The 22,017-nt window shown below is 45.3% G+C and overlaps 1 protein-coding gene across 2 annotated transcripts in view; it reads left to right on the forward strand.

The window, feature by feature from the left end:
- The window catches only part of Sptan1 (spectrin alpha, non-erythrocytic 1), a 65,764-nt gene that overhangs the window by 11,671 nt on the left and 32,076 nt on the right, over positions 1-22,017 (forward strand). Inside the window, exons 2-24 of one of the 2 annotated variants that reach the window (XM_059259948.1) lie at positions 61-300; positions 1,882-2,007; positions 5,653-5,793; positions 6,129-6,275; positions 6,736-6,869; positions 6,969-7,113; positions 7,354-7,508; positions 8,336-8,471; positions 9,308-9,409; positions 10,183-10,320; positions 11,443-11,553; positions 12,409-12,486; positions 12,627-12,782; positions 12,982-13,186; positions 13,678-13,859; positions 14,184-14,427; positions 14,595-14,717; positions 14,910-15,127; positions 16,452-16,544; positions 17,321-17,455; positions 18,845-18,993; positions 20,039-20,098; positions 21,172-21,370. In XM_059259948.1, coding sequence (XP_059115931.1) covers positions 64-300; positions 1,882-2,007; positions 5,653-5,793; positions 6,129-6,275; positions 6,736-6,869; positions 6,969-7,113; positions 7,354-7,508; positions 8,336-8,471; positions 9,308-9,409; positions 10,183-10,320; positions 11,443-11,553; positions 12,409-12,486; positions 12,627-12,782; positions 12,982-13,186; positions 13,678-13,859; positions 14,184-14,427; positions 14,595-14,717; positions 14,910-15,127; positions 16,452-16,544; positions 17,321-17,455; positions 18,845-18,993; positions 20,039-20,098; positions 21,172-21,370 — 3,414 coding nt within the window. In that variant the 5' untranslated portion in view covers positions 61-63. The remainder of the gene's footprint in view (positions 1-60; positions 301-1,881; positions 2,008-5,652; positions 5,794-6,128; positions 6,276-6,735; positions 6,870-6,968; positions 7,114-7,353; positions 7,509-8,335; positions 8,472-9,307; positions 9,410-10,182; positions 10,321-11,442; positions 11,554-12,408; positions 12,487-12,626; positions 12,783-12,981; positions 13,187-13,677; positions 13,860-14,183; positions 14,428-14,594; positions 14,718-14,909; positions 15,128-16,451; positions 16,545-17,320; positions 17,456-18,844; positions 18,994-20,038; positions 20,099-21,171; positions 21,371-22,017) is intronic. The other variant, XM_059259949.1, reaches the window with a different exon arrangement.

Below are 22,017 nucleotides of genomic sequence, written 5' to 3' on the forward strand. Positions count from 1 at the left end.
CAGAAAGCCTAATCCATTTCTTGTCTTGTGGAGCTTATTTCAGGCATTCTGTCTTTTCAGAAAATGGATCCAAGTGGGGTCAAAGTGCTGGAAACAGCAGAGGACATCCAGGAGAGACGGCAGCAGGTCCTGGATCGGTACCACCGCTTCAAGGAGCTTTCTACCTTGCGGCGGCAAAAACTGGAGGATTCCTATCGGTTCCAGTTTTTTCAAAGAGATGCTGAGGAGCTGGAGAAGTGGATTCAGGAGAAGCTTCAAGTTGCATCTGATGAGAACTACAAAGACCCAACCAACTTGCAGGTCTGTATGTCTGAGCTGCTTGGGATGCTTGCATCTCAGAAGTCAGGGGCCCAAAAAAGATTGAGTAGCTAGAAGAATGTGGTTCAGACACAAAGGCCAGCTCTGCTCTGAGAAGACCCTATGGTGGAGACATAGCTTACAGACATGACCGTTTCTTTTCTGCATACTTGAGAACCAGTGGTTCTTACCTTCCTAATGCTGTGACCCTTTAGTACAGTTCCTCATGTTGTGATGACCTCAACCATAAAATTATTTCATTGCTGCTTCATAACTGTAACTTTGGCTACTGTTGTGTATTGTAATGTAAATATCTGTTTTCTGATGTTAGGCAACCCCTCTGAAAGGGTCATTACCCCCACAGGTTGAGAACTGCTGCCTTAAACTGATAGCTCTTAAACTACTATCTCAAAGCCACAGGAATTCCTAACATTTCCAAGAAAGGTCTTGTTGGTTATTTTGGATTGTGGTTTTGTTTTTGAGACAGGGTCTTACTCTGAAGCCCCAGCTGACTTGATATGTAGACTAGACTAGCCTCAAACTCACAGAGATCTGCCTGCCTGCTCCCTGTGTGCTGAAATTAATGCACCACCATGACCTGCTGGACTGGCATGCTAACAGTATTGTTACCAAAATATATAATTATGGGCTGGAGGAATGGCTGAGTGGTTAAGAAGATGCACTGCTCCTACAGAGGTCATGGGTTCCCAGCATCCACATCAGGTGTCTCACAACTCCAGTTTCAGGAGCTCTCATGACCTCCTTTGGCCTCTGGGCCCCTGCATATACATGGCATACATTCACACAGACAGACATAGAAATTTTTTTGGGGCGGGGGGGGGGGGGGGGGGGGGGCTGAGGACCGAACCCAAGGCCTTGCGCTTGCTAGGCAAGCGCTCTACCACTGAGCTAAATCCCCAACCCTTTTTGTTTTTTGTTTTTTTTTTTTTGTTTTTTTTTTTTTGATTTATTATGTATACAGTGTTCTGCCCACATGTTGCCTGCAGGCCAGAAGAGGGCACCATACCTCATCACAGATGGTTGTAGGCCACCAGAAATGTTTTTTTTAAAAAGAAAGAAATGGAATGGGTTTGACAAGATGGTTCAGTGGGTATGAGTTCCAGCCTACGACGCACATGGTGAAAGGGGAGAGCAGGTGGTATAGCATGTGCACATGTGCACGTTTGCACACATACACACACCTACAAAATGAATGTAACTGAAAACTAAAGAAATAGAAGGCAGGCAAGGTTTGATTGTGGCTTCTAAAGCAAGTGGAATGTGAATGGCTAGATTAAACACTGAGCTAGGAAAACTGTTAGAGTGGTCCTATTTTTCTAGAAGGAATTAGATGTCTGGGTAAAAACTGCTTTCCATAGACAATAAAATTTGAAATATTCTAGATTGTCTTCTGCCTGCAAAGTTGAATGTGCTTACAGGCCAGGGTGGTAGAGATGCAGTTTTTGTATTTGAGTGGTTGCCTTCCTCACTAGAAGAAAGGGGATTGAGGAGAGGGGACCTTTGCCATTGGACAAGAGGAGTGCTGTGTGGAACACTTGGGGCTCACTTGTATTCCACTCCCAGGGAAAGCTCCAGAAGCACCAAGCCTTTGAAGCTGAAGTACAGGCCAACTCAGGAGCCATCGTCAAGCTGGATGAGACAGGGAACCTGATGATCTCAGAAGGGCATTTTGCGTCTGAAACCATCCGGGTGAGTAGGAGCTCTACTTGGTCAGAAGGCTTCACCTGTAGCAGCAGGGTAGGAGGGAGCTCGGCTTGTCCAGACTTAAGAGACTCTAGGTCTTCTAGAGAAGACAACAAACCAGGTATTACTGTGATTCAAAGCATGACTGGAAACCAGTGTCTGTGTATGTAGTAAGGAACAGTATTCTTGGAGTAGAATGAGTTAGCATGTATTCATACATTGAGGAAGATTGCTTCTATGTCAATTAACTCTAGTATTTTAGAGGATAATTGGTAACCTTGAGACAGGTATCTCCAAACTTTGGGCCCACTTGTTTTGGAGTTGAGAAGACAGTTTTCTATGCTTTGTTTAACAGTACCACAGTATTAAGGGAAAATACTCTTTTTCTCATCGCCGTGTTGAGTTTCTCATAAGCAGATACTCTTATCTTTGCGATACTGACTTAAATTTTAATTTGTTTGTAATTATGTGTGTTTGTGCATATGTATGTTCATGAACAGTCAGAGACCAAAAGAGGGTGTTGGATCCCTTGAAGCAGGAGTTAATGGTGGTTGTGAGCTCCCTTATGTGGGTACTGTGAATTGAACTCAGGTCTTTCTAAGAGAGATGTATACTTAACTACTGAGTCATCTCTTCAGCCCTTTGATATGCTTCTTGTCTACATGTATTTTTGTTGTTTTTGTTGTTTGGTTTTTCGAGATGCGGTTTCTCTGTGAAACAGTCCTGGCTATCCTGGAACTTTTTCTGTAGACCAGGCTGGCCTTGAACTCAGAGATCCGCCTGCCTCTGCCTCCCAAGTGCTGGGATTAAAGCCTCACTACCACCACCACCGCCTGGCTGTCTACATGCTTTGTTTGTTCTTTTTTTTTTTTTTCTTTCTTTGTGTCATGGTCTAGGTGTACGGAACAAGCTTTGCTTGAACTGGATCCTCTTGTCTCAGCCTCCCGGATGCTGGGGTTGTAGTGTGTGTTACCTCATCTAACCTTTTATTTGGTTGTCTCCAAAGCCACATTGCATTGAGGGCTACCTGTCAAGCAAGCATCCCCTCCCACCTCCCCCCACCCCCGGAGTGAGGACCGAACCCAGGGTCTTGTGCTTGCTAGGCAAGCACTCTACCACTGAGCTAAATCCCCAACCCCCTGTCAAGCATTCTTGAAGATGTAGACAAAAGCTCTCAGCGCCAGCTAGGGGTAATCACCCCCCATTCTCCTTCAGTAGACATTTTGAGGAAGCTAGGAGGCAGGCTGATAGCTCCCAGCATAGACATTTGTGTCATATTTGTTCCGCTGGTGTCTGTCTGCTCTGGGTGTTCTGAAGTGGACCAGCCTATCTGCCTACTTACTGAATCTAGGCTTTTGTTTGGTTGGTTGGTTTGGTTTGGTTTTTGTTTTTGTTTTTGTTTTTTTTTTTTTCCAAGACAAGGTTTCTTTGTGTAGCCCTGTCCTAGAACTCATTTTATAGACCAAGCTGGCCTAGAATTCACAGAGATCCACCTGCCTCTGCCTGCCTCCCAAGTGCTGGGATTAAAGGCATGGGCCACCACCCCCTGGCTGAATCTAGGCTTTTGATTAGGAACTATTAAAACTGTTCTTAGTAATGATTGTAAGAAAAGTGAGTGTCAGTTGTCCTATAACCAACTCTTTAATTACATTGAATTCATTTTACTAATGTATTACATCTTTCAATTAAATACAAGTATTTTCCATTGTTTTTAATATAGACCTATAGTAAATAAAGTCAGCCGGCTTCTTACTCCCTAACTGAAGTATTACTGGGGTATATGAGATTGTATAGTATAACCCAGCTACAGATTGACCTGAGAGAAACAGACCAAGTGTTTGACTTTGGGGATTCATCTTGGGAGAGGACCCAATGCTGAGTTCATTTGTGCCCCATTTGGAGAGCTTATCAAAGCAGTTTTATATACGCTGTTAACTAGCATTTGTCAAGTTGCTGTTTGTAGGTGCTAAGGTACTACAAGACACTTGGCTAATGTCTTTAGTTTTCACAAGCTTACAAGGTTCCCATTTCTCCGTGTCATGGAAAGGCAGAAATACTGAGGCTTAGAGAATTTTGAGTAAGCTGCCCGAAGTCCCACAGCCGAGAAGTAGAGTTTCCCTGTGCTGTTTCCAGTGTATTCCAGGCCCATCTTTTCATAATGTTTGCTGTGTCTGCATCTCCGAAAGCTCCCACCTTCTTTCTCACCCTGAGTTCTGCAGTTCCTTAAATGCTCTTGCTGCCCTACCTGCTCTTCTTCCTAGACTGTAGGCAGCCTGCGTAGCCAGGCCCTCTCTGACTTTCAGGGCTGAGAAAATTGTGCCAGTACCTGAGTCATGACTTGACTGTGTGAAAATGAAATTTGTGTGGCTGAACAGTGGACTTGAAGGTGAGGTCTGGCTAGTCTATGTAGCCCCATTCTTAAGCAAAGAGTTCTCTCATCTAGTAATTGGGCTCACACTTTCCATAGTGATCCTGACCTGCCTTGGCAGTTTATTTGTCCCAAAAGTTAGCAGTTTAGTTTGGCAGGCAGCATTAGCACAAAGGAAAATGGGTGGAGTAGAAGATTGTGTCTGTGTCCTGTATAACCTGTCTTGTCACTGGTTTAGACTTTCACACCATACCGGACAGCTTGGCGCCCCATAGTCACGGCCACCCACATTGGGTCTCACATCCGAGTAGGTGGAGTATTGCCTTGTGATGCCTTCCATTTCCTTCTAGTCATGGCACTGTGCAGTGAACTGTGTGAGCTCTCATTTCCTCACAGCTCACCCTCTGCTGGTGAAACCTTCCTGCTTGCTTGTAAGAGATTCCACCCATGCTGACTGTTCCCCTGGCTTTCAAAGTGTTTTGTTGTTGTTTTGTTTTGTTTTTTCTCTTGCTGAGAGTGACATCTCAACATGGGTGGATCCCAGATTCCATTTCTGTTTGTGTTTGAACCTGTGTGGTATATCTTTGCCTGTCAGTGTTACCCAGAAACTCCCAGTATCTTAGGGTGGGCATAATCAAGGCCCCAAGGTGGAATCAAGTGCCAGAACACAGCACACAGGCTGAAATGGTTTTCTTAGCTTCCCCCAGTTCTCAGGTCCTTTCTGGGTCTGTGCTGTGAACACCCAATGATGCTGGGAAGTAAATACTCTATGCTCTGGGGCTGCTATGTAGATGAGGTTTGAACTTAGCTTGAGATGTTGTGTTCAACAACTGTCACTGTAAGGCCCTCCAAAGCCTTTTCTCTGAAGAGCCATTTGAGAGCTGATGGTGTTCAATTCCTGTTATCCAAAGATTTTTCACATTGTAATTCTGTTTAAGTTTAATTTTACTGCTGTATGAGAGAGTGCAAGAGAGGAGTGTGTACCACAGGGCACATTTGGAGGTCATAGGACAGTTTTCAGGAATCTATTCTCTCCTTCAGCTGTGGCTTCTGGGAATTGAGTCAGCTCCTCAGGCTCGAGTGGCAAGAGGGGTACCCAGAGCCACCTCACTGGCTTTTTTAGTTTTGTTTTTGTTTTTGAGACGAGGTCTCTCTGTGTAGCTCTGGCTGTCCTGGAACTCACTATGCAGACCAGGCTGGCGTTGAACTCAGAAATCTGCCTGCCTCTGCCTCCTGGTGTGTGCCACCATGCCTGGTTTAAAGGTCTGACTTTTAACCTCCAGACACGTTTGATGGAGCTGCACCGCCAGTGGGAGTTGCTTTTGGAGAAGATGCGGGAGAAAGGAGTCAAACTGCTGCAGGCACAGAAGCTGGTGCAGTATTTGCGGGAGTGTGAGGATGTGATGGACTGGATCAATGACAAGGTATGCTTTGAGGGCAGCTGTGCTAGGCTCCCCCGAGAGGAAGGAGCCTCCCTGTAGTCTGCTTGAGAGACAGTGTTAATGCAGTTGGCAGCCCTAGGTTAGATGGAGGGTGGGACGGGGAGACTCTGTCTCAGCTGCTGTCTAGGAACCTTTGATTTTGTAACCCTGAGACTTAGGGTCTCTGGGACAGAACACTAGAGGACAGAAGTGAAAAACTGCATAGAGAGTTTTCCATTAAAGTGAATGTGGCCTCGTCCCTAATGTCGTCTTCTTCATGGCAACCTTTGTTAATTGACTATTCCCCAGTGGCTCAAGCTGGTTCTCTCCCTGAATAGGAAGCAATTGTGACTTCTGAGGAGCTGGGCCAGGACCTGGAACATGTGGAAGTCCTGCAGAAGAAATTTGAAGAGTTTCAAACTGATCTGGCTGCGCATGAAGAAAGGGTTAATGAAGTAAACCAGTTTGCTGCCAAACTCATCCAGGTGAGAAGCAGATTGATGTGTGCTGCTCACAACATCATGGGGACTTGTAGGATGTCCTGTGAAAGGGAACTTGTCTGTTTTTTTTAAAGCGTTAGACATTTTATATGTGAGTGTTTTGCTGGTATGTATGTATGTGCACTGTGTGTGTGCCTGGTGCGTGCAGAGGATAAAAGAGGATGTCAGATCCCATGGGGTTAAAATTACAGATGGGAGTGAACTGCCATGTGGGTGCTGGGACTAGACTAGTCTTCTGCAACCTCTTTTTTTTTTTTGAGATAGGTATAGAAAACAGTTTATTCAAAGAAATGAATTCTCTCTTGAGCTGCAGCTCTCTTCCTTTTACACAGACCCGAGCTTCTTCACAGTTGTGAAGACTTGCTTGTGCTCTGGAGCCTAGCCTAGAATAACTTGCCGAGGCCAGAGGTGGCGCATAGATCGGCCCATTCTCTTCCTTGTGTAGGAGCAGCATCCGGAAGAGGAGCTGATCCAGACCAAGCAGGATGAGGTGAATGCGGCGTGGCAGCGTCTGAAAGGCCTGGCTCTTCAACGGCAAGGGAAGCTGTTTGGTGCTGCTGAGGTTCAGCGCTTCAACAGGTGCTGGGGCTGTGAGCGCTGAGCAGAGCTCTGCCTCTGTGGTGTTCCCAGGGTACGTGGACAGCTGCATAACTGGGTTGACTGGTCCTTCTTCTCTAGGGATGTGGATGAGACCATTGGTTGGATTAAGGAGAAGGAACAGTTAATGGCCTCCGATGACTTTGGCAGAGACCTAGCAAGTGTGCAGGCTCTGCTTCGGAAGCACGAGGGTCTGGAGAGAGATCTTGCTGCTCTAGAGGACAAGGTGGGTTTGTTTGTTTTTCTGAGACAGGGTTTCTCTGTGAAGCCTTACCCGTCCAGGAACTCACTCTGTCAACCAGGCTGGCCTCAAACTCAGAGATCCGCCTGCCTCTGCCTCCCAGTGCTGGGATTAAAGGTGTGCACCACCACCACTGCCCGGCCACATGATGGGTTTGAAAGCCACTGACTATTTAAGTCAGTTAGCAAGGGCAGGAGAGTGGTGCTGATGAGAGTCTGTTTCTAGGTGAAAGCCCTGTGTGCTGAGGCTGACCGTCTGCAACAGTCACACCCTCTGAGTGCCAGCCAGATCCAGGTAAAACGGGAGGAGCTGATTACCAACTGGGAACAGATCCGCACTCTGGCAGCAGAGAGACATGCACGGCTTGATGACTCATACAGGTACTTTGGTACTTAGCAGTCATGATTCTTTCATTCTTGTATAGACAGGAGAGGCAGAGGATCAATTTTAGATATCAAAAATGTTATTGTACCCTGTGAAGAGTCACCAATAAGAAAATGCAGAGTACTTTCCCTCACCTACATTAAAATCTTTTGTTTGTTTGTTTTGTTATTTTGTTTTGTTTTTTCCAGACAGGGTTTCTCTGTGTAGTTTTGGAGCCTGTCCTGGATCTCGCTCTGTAGACCAGGCTGGCTTCAAACTCAGAGAGATCCTCCTGGCTCTGCCTCCCGAGTGCTGGGATTAACGGCGTGCGCCACTACCACCCGGCTTAAAATTCTTTTGGAGACTGGCAACTTTGTAGAGTATAGTTTGTACATAGTATTTATAACTTCATAAGTTCTTCTATCCGCTCTTCCTTCACTTTGACTGACAGAACAGAAATACCCCATCACTGTCGGTATCATGTAGAGTAGCCTATTAAAACTTAGTAAATAAAGAATTGGAAAGGTAAAGGATACTTCTTACTCACCTTGAGTTGGCCCTGGGAATAAAAGGAAAGTTAAAGACAGTGAGTTAGTGGCAGTGACTAGCCAGCACAGTATAGGGAGACCCATCGCAAACAGCAAAAAATGTGAGGAGGTGGGTGTGTTACCGTGAACAATAGAACCTATTTTTCTGCCTTCTGCTGTCTTTAAGTTCAGTGAATTTTTCCTTTCCCAGGACTAGGGTTTGTATGGTTGTTGAGAACAGAATTCAGAGCTCTAGGAAAGCCATCTTTTGTCCTGGGACCAGTACTGGAAGTGACATACTTTGTATTTTTCCCAAGGCTTCAACGCTTTCTTGCCGACTTCCGTGACCTCACGAGCTGGGTGACTGAAATGAAAGCCCTCATCAATGCAGATGAACTGGCCAATGATGTGGCTGGTGCTGAAGCTCTGCTGGATAGGCATCAAGAGCACAAGGTAGTATTTCCAGGATCTTCCAGAACTCACAGAGATCCTCCTGCCTCTCCCTCCCAAGTGATGGGATCAAAGACATGTGCCTCTACCACCCTGTTTCAAGAAAGGTTTAAAGAACTTGTTAGGTGTGGTAGTGCATAATTTTAATCTCAGCACTAGGGAGGCAGAGAGGCAGATGAATCTTTAGAGATTCAGGTCAGCCTGGTCTACATAGTGAGGTCCAGTCATGGCTATACAGTGAGACCCTACCTTTAAAAAAAAAAAACAAAAACAAACACAAAAAACCAACTTACTTACTGAAAGACATTGCAAAAAAGATTGACCGAGTAAAATGACTTACCTAATGTGTAGCTGAATGGATGGTCTTTATAAATGGAGACATTCAATGCAATGTCTTATCAGAAGCCCAACAGGACTGAGAGCATTTGCAATGAATCAGCGAAGTCCACAAAAAAGCTAAGGCAATTTTGAGAAACATGGTAGAGGAAGGGAAGGATTCACTTTACTGGGTACTATAGAACTGTAGTATGCAAGTCTGTATGGCATAAAAGAGAATGAACAGTAAATAGGAGGGCTTGGATCTATGTGAACATGTGGCGGCTTGATTAATGACACGTGGCCTGCAGGGCTGGCGGCAAGCCCTTCTCGGTTGGCAGATAATTATTTTCGTATTTGGTTTTCGAAGCTGATGCTGACAGGCAGCACTTTAAACCTGCCGCTCTCCCTCTTTTCTTAGCGGTCTCACTTGTTAATGGGTGTTTGAAATTCAACCGTTGGTATCACTGCCACCCATCCCTCCCCCAAAGATGCTGGAGTATGCTGTCTCTTTTTCTCTGCAGGGAGAGATCGATGCTCATGAAGACAGCTTCAAGTCTGCCGATGAGTCTGGGCAGGCTCTGCTCGCAGCTGGGCACTATGCCTCTGATGAAGTGAGGGAGAAGGTAAGAGAGTGGAAAGGGGCTTTTAAAGAGAAAGCCAGGACCGGAGAATGCTCCTCTATCCCTGTGACCAGCTAGGGGCCCACCATCCATTGAGAACACGCATTAGCCCAAGATTCGGCCGCTAAGGGGCAGCTTTTTCCTATAGAGACTTAAAAAAGATACATGTGGCTGGTCGGGGTGGCACACACCTTTAAATCCCAGCACTGGGGAGGAAGAGGTGGGCAGGCAGATCTCTGTGAGTTTGAGGTCAGTATGGTCTACATAGCAAGTTCCAGACCATCTAGGGCTATATAGAGCCTGTCTTGGAGCGGGGAAATTTGTATGTGTAATGTATTAGACCAAGAGACTATTTTTTATTCTTTTAACTTTCAGGCATATCTGCAACTAGTAGTTGGAACAAATAGGAAACAAATTGTAAAGTGTCTCAGGCATTCATGAACGAACTTAATAGGTTTGGGATGCCCACTCAGTTGACAGCTCTCATTTGACAATCCATCCTCTGTTTACATGGTATCAGAGTCTTTCATCTATCTATAAGTCACCTTGGCATTTTTACCTAGAATGTTTATGATAATATGACAGTAAATTCTAGGTTAGTCAGGATGAGGTACTTGTAGATAGTACACACATCCTGGTTCTGTAGTATTTGTATATTTCTCATGATGAGCTTATATACATTAAGTGCTATCACACAAAGAAATGCCTAAAGCCTAGCATGAGCAGCTCTGTGTTTCCCAGAAGGTGGAAGGTAACTTTGCTTGCTGTTCCCCAAGCTGAGCATCCTTTCAGAGGAGAGAACCACCCTACTGGAGCTGTGGGAGCTTCGGAGGCAACAGTATGAGCAGTGCATGGACTTGCAGCTCTTCTATCGTGACACTGAGCAGGTGGACAACTGGATGAGCAAGCAGGAGGTAATGTTCATCAGGAGCCCCTACCAGGGAAGGACAAGGGTCATGCCCTCCCTCTCCAGCAAGTGCTGAATTTGTTTCAGGACATCAGAGCCATTTCAGTATTGGATAGAGTGAGGAAGGGAACTGAGCAGGTTTCTTTTGGCCCTGTCTGCCTGTGACATTGCTGAGACAGGAAAGCACTTAGAAAAGATTTGTGCAGTACAAAAAGGGTTTCTAAAAAATTAGAATTTAGCCTTCTATGTAATCTGAATGTAAGAGAAGCTACAAGAGCTATGTGAGAGCTGGGGTTGGTACCTATTTGCATTCGTACTCAGAAAGCTAAGGCTGGAGGGTCACAAGTTTGAGACCAGCTGAGCTGCTTAGAAAGTGAAAGAGCATCTGGACTGCATAGTGAGACCTTGTCTCAATATCCTTCCTCCCTTAAAAGAAATAGTTAGAAAAATGTTTGGTAGAATATACCGTAAGGATTATTTTAAGTGTTCCTTCCTGGTTGATTTTTTAAAATTATTTATTTATTCCTATTTTTATGTGTATTAGTGTTCTGCCTATGTGTATGTCTGTGTGAGAGTGCTCGATCGCTTGAAACTGGAGTTACGGAGTTACAGACAGTTACGAGCTGTCTGGTGCTGGGAATTGAACCCAGGTCCTCTAGAAGAGCAGCCAGTGCTCTTAACCACTGAACCATTTCTCCATCCCCCTCCTGGTTGATTTTTTTTTTTAAACACTATATCAGGTACTATATGACAATGTTTTAGGGGTTTTTATTATTATTATTAAGAAATTTTCAGGATTGGGGATTTAGCTCAGTGGTAGAGTGCTTGCCTAGCAAGCGCAAGGCCCTGGGTTCGGTCCTCAGCTCTGAATAAAAAAAAAAAAGAAAGAAATTTTCTATTCATTTTACATACCAACTACAGATTCCCCCTCTCCCCCCTCCTCCCGCCCCGCAGCCTCCTGGTTGATTTTTAAAAGCGTATAAAAGACTAGACTTTGCAGTAGTGGTCTCAGAAGCCTAAGTGCTGTAGAATATTTCCTGTCTGTGTTTTGCCAAAAGTGTGTTTTTGCTTTGGGGCTGTAGATGAAGGAGCAGTCCCTGATGCTGCACTCTGGCTTTCCTTTCTCCAGGCCTTCCTGCTAAACGAGGACTTGGGTGACTCATTAGACAGTGTGGAAGCTCTTCTGAAGAAGCATGAGGACTTCGAGAAATCTCTCAGTGCCCAGGAAGAAAAAATCACAGTAAGACCCTTCTTGTCATGTGGTCCACAGAGTAAACAATCCCTTTCTGAGAGGTTTGAGAACTGTCTGCACAGTACTCCCAGGAATATGTAAGACCTCATGATGAGATCATTCGATCTTCTTGTACACGTAACACAGCTTTATGGAGCAGAATCACTTGATGGAAATCTCCAAATTCAGATATATTGACTGACACTAAATCGGAGTAAGGCAACACGTGCTCGTCCCGTAAAGAAAACGTGTGAGGGGCTCCTGCAGCAGTTGATGTCTGCACACTTGAGGGGAATGAGCAGTCTTGTGCTCTTTCATAACATCAAGCAGAATCCTCCAGGCATGGCCACTTGCAACAGTGATGTCTGTGTCCGTAAGAGCTCACTCTTGAGAACCAGATACTTACAAGTAAAAAAAAAAAAAAAAAGGGCCGGGCAGTGGTGGCGCACGCCTTTAGTCCCAGCACTCGGGAGGCAGAGCCAGGTGGATCTCTGTGAGTTCGAGGCCAGCTTGGTCTCCAAAGCGAGTTCCAGGAAAGGTGCAAAGCTACACAGAGAAACCCTGTCTCGAAAAACAAAAACAAAAAACAAAAAAAAAAAAAAAAAAAAAAAGGATCTCATTCTCATAATCTTTTACATTTAGGATTTTGTGTTAGACCCAATTCATAGCTATCCTAGGGTACATGCAGCTCATGAGCCACAGGTTGGACATGCCTGCAGGTGAGCATAATCAGCCAACTGGGCCCAGTGGTGGGTGCATGGCTCAATGCAGACCTTGACTGTTAAGATTAGGATGTTTTCTCTTTTCTCTATAGCCTAGGCTAGGGTCGTGGTGCTTAGTGACCACTCTTGCCTTCCTTTCTAGGCACTGGATGAGTTTGCAACCAAGCTAATCCAAAATAACCACTACGCAATGGAGGACGTGGCTACTCGCCGAGATGCTGTGAGTTCCCTGGGCTTAACGTACTCCTTTCTTATAGTGTGCAGGTTCCCTTTCTGAGATATTTGTTGCAGTTCAGTTGAGCTGGCCACCTTTTGGGGAGTATAAACTGTAAAATCCCATGGTTCTTCCTTGTCTTTCAGCTCCTCAGCCGCCGAAATGCCCTCCATGAGCGAGCAATGCACCGCCGAGCCCAGCTGGCCGATTCCTTCCACCTACAGCAGTTCTTCCGTGATTCTGATGAGCTCAAAAGCTGGGTCAACGAAAAGATGAAAACTGCCACCGACGAGGCGTATAAAGTAACGTACAATCAGTTTTGTCACGTGGTACTTGTGTAAGCTAAATCACCTTTTCTAAAGCTAGTTGGAGCTACAAAACAAAAAATTAACGAAGGGATTCCATAAACCACACTAGCTAACATATGCTGACTCCTTTATGGACATGAAGTAACTCTGCATACTCAGGTTTAAAGCAGAACCCTCTTGTTTTGATTGGCAGGACCCATCCAACCTGCAAGGCAAAGTCCAGAAGCATCAGGCTTTTGAGGCTGAGCTTTCAGCCAACCAGAGCCGTATTGATGCCCTAGAGAAAGCTGGGCAAAAGCTGATTGATGTCAACCACTATGCCAAGGAAGAAGTAGCAGCTCGTATGAATGAGGTCATCAGTTTGTGGAAGAAACTTCTAGAGGCCACAGAACTGAAAGGTAGGAGAAAGTAGAAAAGTGTTTGGTGATAGGTGCATTTGGGAAACTGAACATTCCTCTTTGGCTCAGCGTTTTAGGACTAGATACCACCCAGGAAGGGTAGAGTGATAGTTTTGCTGTTAAGGATTGTTGCTATGTAGGGATTACGTGGCTTGGATTCTCAATACTTTGGTCATTTGGTAAGTGTGATTGAAGGTAGTGGTTGGTTGGAGAGACTAAAGGGAATGAATTGAGCCTTCTCACTTAAAATCACAGATTAGCTGTGAGCCAGGAGTAGTATCTCATAAAATTAAAGATGCTTTCCAGACAGCCTCCAGTTAGCCTGTAAAATGTAGAGCAGAGGTCATATTAGAGGTTTTCTTTCACCTATTCAGTAAAACTGGACAGTGACGTAAGATTCTCAACATAATCCTCCACCAGGATACCATGGCTCATGATCAGTATTAATGAATCCTTTTCTAACAGAAAATTAAACCCACTCCCTTGACCAGGAATAAAGCTCCGTGAAGCCAACCAGCAGCAACAATTTAATCGCAATGTTGAGGACATTGAATTGTGGCTGTATGAAGTCGAAGGTCACTTGGCTTCAGATGATTATGGCAAAGACCTCACAAATGTCCAGAACCTCCAGAAGAAGCACGCCCTGCTAGAGGCAGATGTGGCTGCCCACCAGGTGGAGTGGGGAATGGGACCTGTGGTGGGGCAAGGCGGTGCTGAATGGGAGAATGATGAGTGTTGGGGGAAAGATGAAAGAAATACATGGCTGTCTTACAGGACGCTACATGCTTCTACTCAAAGTGTTTTCCCTCAGTGCTCTCCGGGACCCTAGAATGAGGGAAGGCCATGGCAGAACAAATATTCTCAGGGTAGGGCAAGCACCATGTTAACTTTTCTTGGTGTCTGATGAATTCTCACACCAAGTAATAGGCTGGAGATGTGCAGAGAAGAGTCTCTGGGAGTTGGTTGCAGTTTTCAAACCTTATCATCCTGTTCCCAGGATCGAATTGATGGCATCACAATTCAGGCCCGCCAGTTCCAAGATGCTGGCCATTTCGATGCCGAAAACATTAAGAAGAAGCAAGAGGCCCTTGTGGCTCGCTATGAGGCTCTCAAAGAACCGATGGTGGCCCGGAAGCAGAAGCTGGCAGATTCTCTTCGTCTGCAGCAGCTCTTCCGGGATGTGGAGGATGAGGAAACCTGGATTCGAGAAAAGGAGCCTATTGCTGCATCCACTAATAGAGGTTAGTCTCTCTGTCCCAGGCAGCACCATGCCACTGCAGCATCCCATGGCATAAAGGATTCTGTCAGAGGGAGTGAGATGAAGTTTAGACCCTTGAACTGCAGCACTGGTGGGAGCCCATAGTGTCCGTTCAGTGCCAGTTGACAAGAGAATGGATTTTGCTTTTAGGCAAAGATCTAATTGGAGTCCAGAATCTGCTAAAGAAACATCAAGCTTTACAAGCAGAAATTGCTGGGCATGAACCCCGCATCAAAGCGGTGACACAGAAGGGAAATGCCATGGTGGAGGAAGGTAAGTAAGTATGGTCAGTGACTAGACCTGGTGTTGTTCTTTATGTCTTTACCCTCTTGGCTCAGTACATGGACCTGGACCCAGCCAGTGAGGCCAAGGCTGAGCCCTGTCTCGTTCTGTCAGTGGCTCTGACCAGGCCTCATCTGGGAGTTTTGCTGTCAGTCAGTGTGCTTCTCACCCTCATCTCTCCAGGCCATTTTGCTGCCGAGGACGTGAAGGCCAAACTGAGTGAGCTCAACCAGAAGTGGGAGGCACTGAAAGCCAAAGCCTCCCAGCGGAGGCAAGATCTAGAGGACTCGCTGCAGGCCCAGCAGTACTTTGCCGATGCCAACGAGGCTGAGTCCTGGATGCGGGAGAAGGAGCCCATTGTGGGCAGTACCGACTATGGGAAGGATGAGGACTCTGCTGAGGTAGCTCAGACCTGAGCATCGCATGTATTTGGGAAATGAGCCCGGCCGTAGAGGAGAAAGCAAAGTGGTGGAAAAGGTGTTGTAGGAAAGGGGAAGTATCCTGCAGCTGCTTTTTAAGGTGTTTAGGAATCTTTTTTACTTTTTATTTTGGAAATTCAAGACCAAAGAAAAGACTGCTTGTCACCCACTTCAACTGTTAAGTCACATTTATTCTTCAACATGTGAATGCAGACATGTAGTCAGACCATCTTATGCAAGAATGCCAACCAACACTGACCCCTTTTGTAAACTTAGCAATGCATGTACATGCAATACTCAGTGCATACACCAACACACGTGTACCCTTTTTTGCTAATCATCTGTTTTACTGTAACTCTCATGTTTGATTCATGAAGGTCTGAGACAGTTGTCTCCAGACCTACCTCTTGACAGTCTTGTCAGAAACAGAATGAGAGATCTGGGGCCACTGCCCAGTGGTAAAGCACTGGTGTAGCATGTACACAGTTCTGGATTCCATTCCCAGTGCCAAAACCCTCCCTAGGTGAGTTGAGCCTTCACAGAGAACCAAAACGCAGGAGATGTGTTAGTGGGGAGTGACAAAGTAGCCTTGTAAAAAGGGATTCCCAGGTAGGTGAGATAACGGTTCTGTGGGTGTCTGCATATTTCAGATACTTTGTAACCAGGTAAAGCAGGGGGAAAGAGGAGATTGTAACTCAGCAGTAGACAGGCTGGCAAGATGGCTCAGTGGGTAAAGGCACTTGTGCCAAGTCCGTTGACCTGAGTTCAATACCCAGGTCCATATAGTGGAATCAGAGATCTGACTTCTGCAAGTTGTCCTCTGACCTCCATGCATGTGCCACTGTGTATGCACACACACGAAGAAGTATAAGCCAACATGAGTGGAGAAAATTCCACAAGGTGCTACCCCTAGATGAAAAGCTATTAGTGATCAGCGGCTGAGAGAGGGAGAATCCGTTTCCTCCAGAGACAAGCTCCCATGTAGGTTGTCCAGTCACAAGTGGTCAGCCCCGGATACAAATACATACATGTGCAGCAATAAATGTACTCAGTAGGGTACGTGTGTGCGTGTGTGCAGAGAGAGAGAATAGTAATTGTAGAAAAGGAGGGAAGTACGGGAGTAGTTGAAGGGGAGAGGGGGGTGGAGATGTAGGTGCACTACTATTGTATGATGTTCTCAGACAATTTTAAAAATGTATTTTACAAAATATAAAAAAAATTAGGAGTATACAGAACAGCTAGCAGTCATGTCTTCTTATGGCAAGGGCCTCTGGAGACAGACAAGGTTCCATGTGTATGGTTTCAGGCTCTGCTCAAGAAGCACGAAGCTTTGATGTCTGATCTCAGCGCCTATGGCAGCAGCATCCAGGCTTTGCGAGAGCAGGCCCAGTCATGCCGGGTAAGTAGTGCTGCTGTTCTAGTTCGAGTACTGAGGGCCCAGGGTGAGGCAAGGGAAATTGACAGACATTTAAGGCCGTGGGTAGTATTCTTTGGGTTTGTTTGTGACAGGGTCTCACTATGTAGACCAGGCTGGCCCCAAACTTGAGTAAATGGCCTGCCTCTACTTTGTTTGCTGGAGTGCTGTGATTAAAGGCACATGTCACCATACCTGCTATGGGCAACATTCTTCTCACACAAAGGTCTACAGTCAGGCACATTTAATTGAAGAGTTTTTGTTTGGTTAACTCTACCCCCCTTTTGGTGTTTCAATAACAGGGTCTCACTTTATAGTCTAGGTAGGCCTCAAACTAATTAATTCTTCCCTTTTACCTTCTCAGGTGCTTTATTTATACACATGAGCCACCATACCTGGATTTTTCAGTCATATATTTGTTTTAATGCTCAACAGCTTGAACAAATCACTTTTGGTAGTTTCAGTAAAGAACTCTGAAGGAGCTGGGTGTAGTGGCATAAATCTTTAATCTTAGCACTCAGGAGGCAGAGGCAGACAGATCTCCAGAATGAGTTCAAGGCCAGCCTGGTCTATATGGCTCTTTACAAAGTTCTTTTTAAGTTTCAGGGCCACATAGAGAGAGACCCTGTCTCAAAAAAAAAAAAAAAAAAAACCTCTCATAAGTGTGTATTTAATATATCTGTTGAAGTTGGACTGTTGTGTGCTTAGGTGACACATTATGAATGACATTTAATCATTTTGCCTTTCCTTTGGATTGTTAGCAACAAGTGGCCCCCATGGATGATGAGACCGGGAAGGAGCTAGTCTTGGCTCTCTATGACTATCAGGAGAAGAGCCCTCGTGAGGTCACCATGAAGAAAGGGGATATCCTCACCTTGCTCAATAGCACCAACAAGGCAAGGCACAGGATGGCCAGGGTTGGGTACATCAGCACCGTGGAGTATGTTCTCTGCTAGATATCCTTGGGTAGAATGGGAAGAGAAGAGTGTTACTTTATCAAAATCCCAGTCACTCTTCATTTATCCAGAGCCACATATGACTAGGGAAGTACTAGATCAATCCTCTGGAGTCCTGACATGTGCAAGTAGTGCCACGAGTCACTTACAGGATCTTCACAATCACAATCAAAATCAAGTGTTCCTGGCTGAACATTCTCCCTTTTGAGCCGTGATTTATTTGCTCCATAACTTACACTGTTGGTGGTGGTTGTTTATGGTGCTGGCCCTGGAAGACAAGACCTCATGGAGGCTGGACAGGCACTGTATACTACTGAGCCTGTCTGTTGGTTACTCATCTAGACTGTATAGTTGTAGCTCAAAATTAGCAGATAGTTGAAGGCAGCTGTGATACACCTTATACACTTCATCTTCAAATTAAATGCTGCCCACTACATCAGCTTTTGTTCCTTAGCACTTGCTTGTATGACACTGTCCTTGAAGGGAGGGTTGTATTCCTTTGCATAATACTTGACTGGTCATGAGGGATGCTGCTTCCCATCTTAGTTAAGGTCAAAGAACTGTTCTGGCCATTGCTAGAGAACTCTGAGCCCATCCTTAGTGATTAAGGAAGCCTGTGAGTCTCATCTGTCGTTAACATCTTTTAAACTAAAATCCAACTCTCTGGTCCACCTAGTTTGTACAAGAGCAGTGTTCCCTGCCATACTTTTAAAGGTGAGGTTGAAAATACTGTGTCTGCTGTGCCCATGGTAACTTCTAAGCACATATGGCAGACACTTGAATTATAGTTAGTATAACTGAAGTTCTTGGTGAGTTTGGTTCCAATGTACAAAAGCTAAATACGTCTGTGATGCTAGTGGCTACAGTGTTGGACAGCATAGTTTTGAACTAACTGCACATGGGAAGGCTGGCCTCCATGGTTAACTGCATCTTTAACCTGTAACTCTCCGTGTGTGGCACTGCAGAGTGACTTTAATCTGTCACAGGCTTCTTGAAGTAATAGAGCTCCTTTTGTGTGTTTGCTACATACACATGCAAATAGGCCAGTGTTTTGAGTGCTGGAGAGGTTGCTCAGCAGTTAGGAGCACTTGCTCCTCTTCCAGAGGAGTTGCGTTCCCAGCACTCCGTCACAAGACTCACAACTCCTTGTAACTCCAGCTACAAGAAAATCTGACACACACTTCTGGCCTCAGTGGGCATACGTGTGAGCACACACTTGTAACATACACACAGAGACACAAAATTAAAAAATAAAAAAACAGGCCAGTGTAAGCTCTTGTCTTTCTCAGGAAAAGAATATGCTTTCAGTCTTCTTTTTCTCTCCCTTAGGATTGGTGGAAAGTGGAAGTGAATGATCGTCAGGGTTTTGTGCCAGCTGCATATGTGAAGAAGCTTGACCCCGCCCAGTCAGCCTCGAGGGAGAACCTCCTGGAAGAGCAGGGCAGCATTGCGCTGCGCCAGGGGCAAATCGACAACCAGTAAGGGCTTGAACCCACACAGCACAGGCTAGACAGCCCCCAGGGCTTAATCCAACCCTCAAATCAGATACAGTCAGTGTCTTGGGGTCTCTGGATCCCTTAGTACTCTTTCTGTTTCCCTCAAGTCTCCTAACCCACAAACTCCCCTTTTAGAGCCCAAATTCTGGACTAATACCTTAATCTCACTTGTTTTTTCCTGTGCTTCTGGGCTGCTTTTTCTACACCACATTTTACTACTTGATACAATGTTAGCCTTTGGCTTGCAGGCAAGATTCTTTTGGGGTTGGATTTTCAGGTATCTTACCCCTTGGCTCTGCCTCCCTTTGGACAGCTGCCTAGAGAGCTGCTCTCTCTTCCATAGCTTTGGATTCAGAGAATGGAATTTATTTTTTAAGCTGGTTTTCTCCTCCTCATATAGATAAGCCCCATATTGTACTGTATGTCTGTCCTGTAGTGCATACCTTACTCTGCTAATGAAGTCAGCAGCTTCGGGCACCTGGGAAATACCCAGGACATAGATTTCTAAGTCCAGTAGGGCTTAGAATAAGAGCTTTTCTGACCTTAATGATGTTGAAATGACAAGAACCATTTGTTCACTTAGGAGTTCTTCACTGTTCCTGCATAGACAAGGGGACACTTGAGTTTGTGTTCTTGTCACAGGCCTGGGTCATAAAAGAGCACAGTATTGATGCAGATAGTGTTGCTGAACTGGCTGTTAGAATCAGCACTGTCCTTCAAGTCTCTTCTGTCCCCTGGCCTTGCTCTGTGCAGTTTAGTGTTTGCAGTACAGGGAAGGCTGCCTTAAGTGTAGCAGACTTGTCAGGAACATGAAGGTAAACTAACCCTCTCATTTAATTTTCCTACTGTTTCTCCACTGTGATTTTTATTCATGGCCTGGGCTGCTTCTGAGAGCTTTTGAATGATTCCTGAGTTTTTCCCACTTCAAGCATCTGCCATCATGGCACCAGTCGGAGCTGCTGCTTTTCATTCCCGTGGATTAATCCCACTAATGTGTGCATGCTTTTGCTGTACCCCCTCTGTGCAGGACACGCATAACTAAGGAGGCCGGCAGTGTATCTCTGCGTATGAAACAGGTGGAAGAACTGTGAGTAGGCTGAGAGCCTCGCTGAGCCCCCATGTCCACTCTACGCCTGTCCATTCTCCCTCTGCCGCTTTTCTCCAAAGCACTGTCCATTCAGAAAAGTGGTGCAGGGGACTTGCCGCGTCTGTAGCACAGCTTTGCTGGCTGTGGGAGAGCTCTCCGTGGAACTGCTCTCCTCGGCTGCTTCTGCCTGCTTGTGTTGGAATGGTGTTGGTTCAGTCCAGTTTTGTGATACACAGGAGCAGTCTCTGTCCTCTATAAACCTGCAGCCAGTTTTGCCGTAGTCTTCAGTAGGGAGGAAGTGAAGTGCTACTTAGAGGTTGAGGGGCTCTGATTTCTGGTATCTTGGCACTTTTTTATTTGTTTGGGAAACTTAGATTTAGTGATGATTTTCAGATTTTTCTTAAACTTTGAATTTGATTTCTTAATCAGATTTGTTTTTGTGTCTCTAAAGATTGTGGCAGCTGAGTTTTTTGTATCTTAGTTTGCATGGGTTAGAAAATTCTTTGATTCTTCTTAGGTCTTGCAGATGATGAAGTTGTATACATACCAAATGTTCTTTCAATGACTTGCTGAAAAATACACAGATGACTATGGAAATGTCCTGCTGGCCAGAGATGGAATATCCTGTATTGGACTGTGTTAAAGCTCATATCTTCCCCCACTTAGGGGTTGCTCAGAGAATTATGAAAACCAAGACAATCCCTTATATGTATTATGTAGTTTCATTTTTGTGTAGCTTCATCTCATCTCTCCGGTGTAGTCGCATGAACATTTTGTTTCTGTGCTAAGTGCTTGGTTTCAGGCTTCGGTGGTCATCATAATTGCAAACTTGGCCTGGAGATGAGTGTGCCCCAGCCAGTTGTGACCAGTGCACTGTGCGCTTATCCCTGAAGCTGTAGTTTGGGTGCTTAGTATCCTCATCTTTGTGTGCTCTGATCCTTTGTTGATCCTTTGTTGCTAGGCATCATCATTACAAAATCATGCCTTGGATCACACCTCAGATGCCTAGTGGTTGTGCTGTGTTAGCATCTTTGGGTTCTTGCCCATTTTGTCACCCTCTTGACTTCTATCAGATATCAGTCTCTGCTGGAACTGGGTGAGAAGCGGAAAGGCATGTTGGAGAAGAGTTGTAAGAAGTTCATGTTGTTCCGGGAAGCGAATGAGCTACAGCAGTGGATCAATGAGAAAGAGGCCGCTCTAACGAGTGAAGAGGTTGGCGCAGACTTGGAGCAGGTTGAGGTGCTGCAGAAAAAGTTCGATGACTTCCAGAAGGTATGAGAAGCTTGTAGTATGGCTGCAGAGTTGTGTAAACACCTAGTTCTTGGAGCTAGAGGCATGGCTCAGCAGCCAGCTTCCGTTCCCATAATCCACATAGTGGCTCACAACCATCTATACCTCCATTTCACTTCCTTTACATGCACCAGGCACAAACTTGGTACATAAACACGCATGAAGGCAAAACAACATACACATAAAATTAATAATTTGAAATTTTTTTAAGGAGCTGGAGAAACGGCTTAGAGGTTAAGAGCATTGACTGCTCTTGCACAGGATCCAGGTTTGATTCCCCTCACCCACACTTACAACTCTCTGTACCTGTAACTCATGTAGTACACAGACATATATGTAGACAAAACACCAGTTCACATACAATAAGTGAGTAAAATTTAAAAACAAAAAAAACTTGGCATTTAAATTTTTTGTTTTCCTTGTTTTGTTTTGTTTTTTGAGACAGGGTTTCTCTGTGTAGTTCCAGCTATCCTGAAACTCAATCTGTAGACCAGGCTGACCTGGAACTCACAGAGATCTGTCTGTTTCTGCCTCCTGAGTGCTGGGATTAAAGGCAGGCACCATCATTGCCTGGCTTTTAAAATAAATACGTGTGTGTGTGTGTGTACACACGTATATATAAAGATTTA

This window comes from Peromyscus eremicus, chromosome 4, assembly GCF_949786415.1.
Source record: "Peromyscus eremicus chromosome 4, PerEre_H2_v1, whole genome shotgun sequence".
NCBI classification, from domain to species: Eukaryota; Metazoa; Chordata; class Mammalia; order Rodentia; family Cricetidae; genus Peromyscus; species Peromyscus eremicus.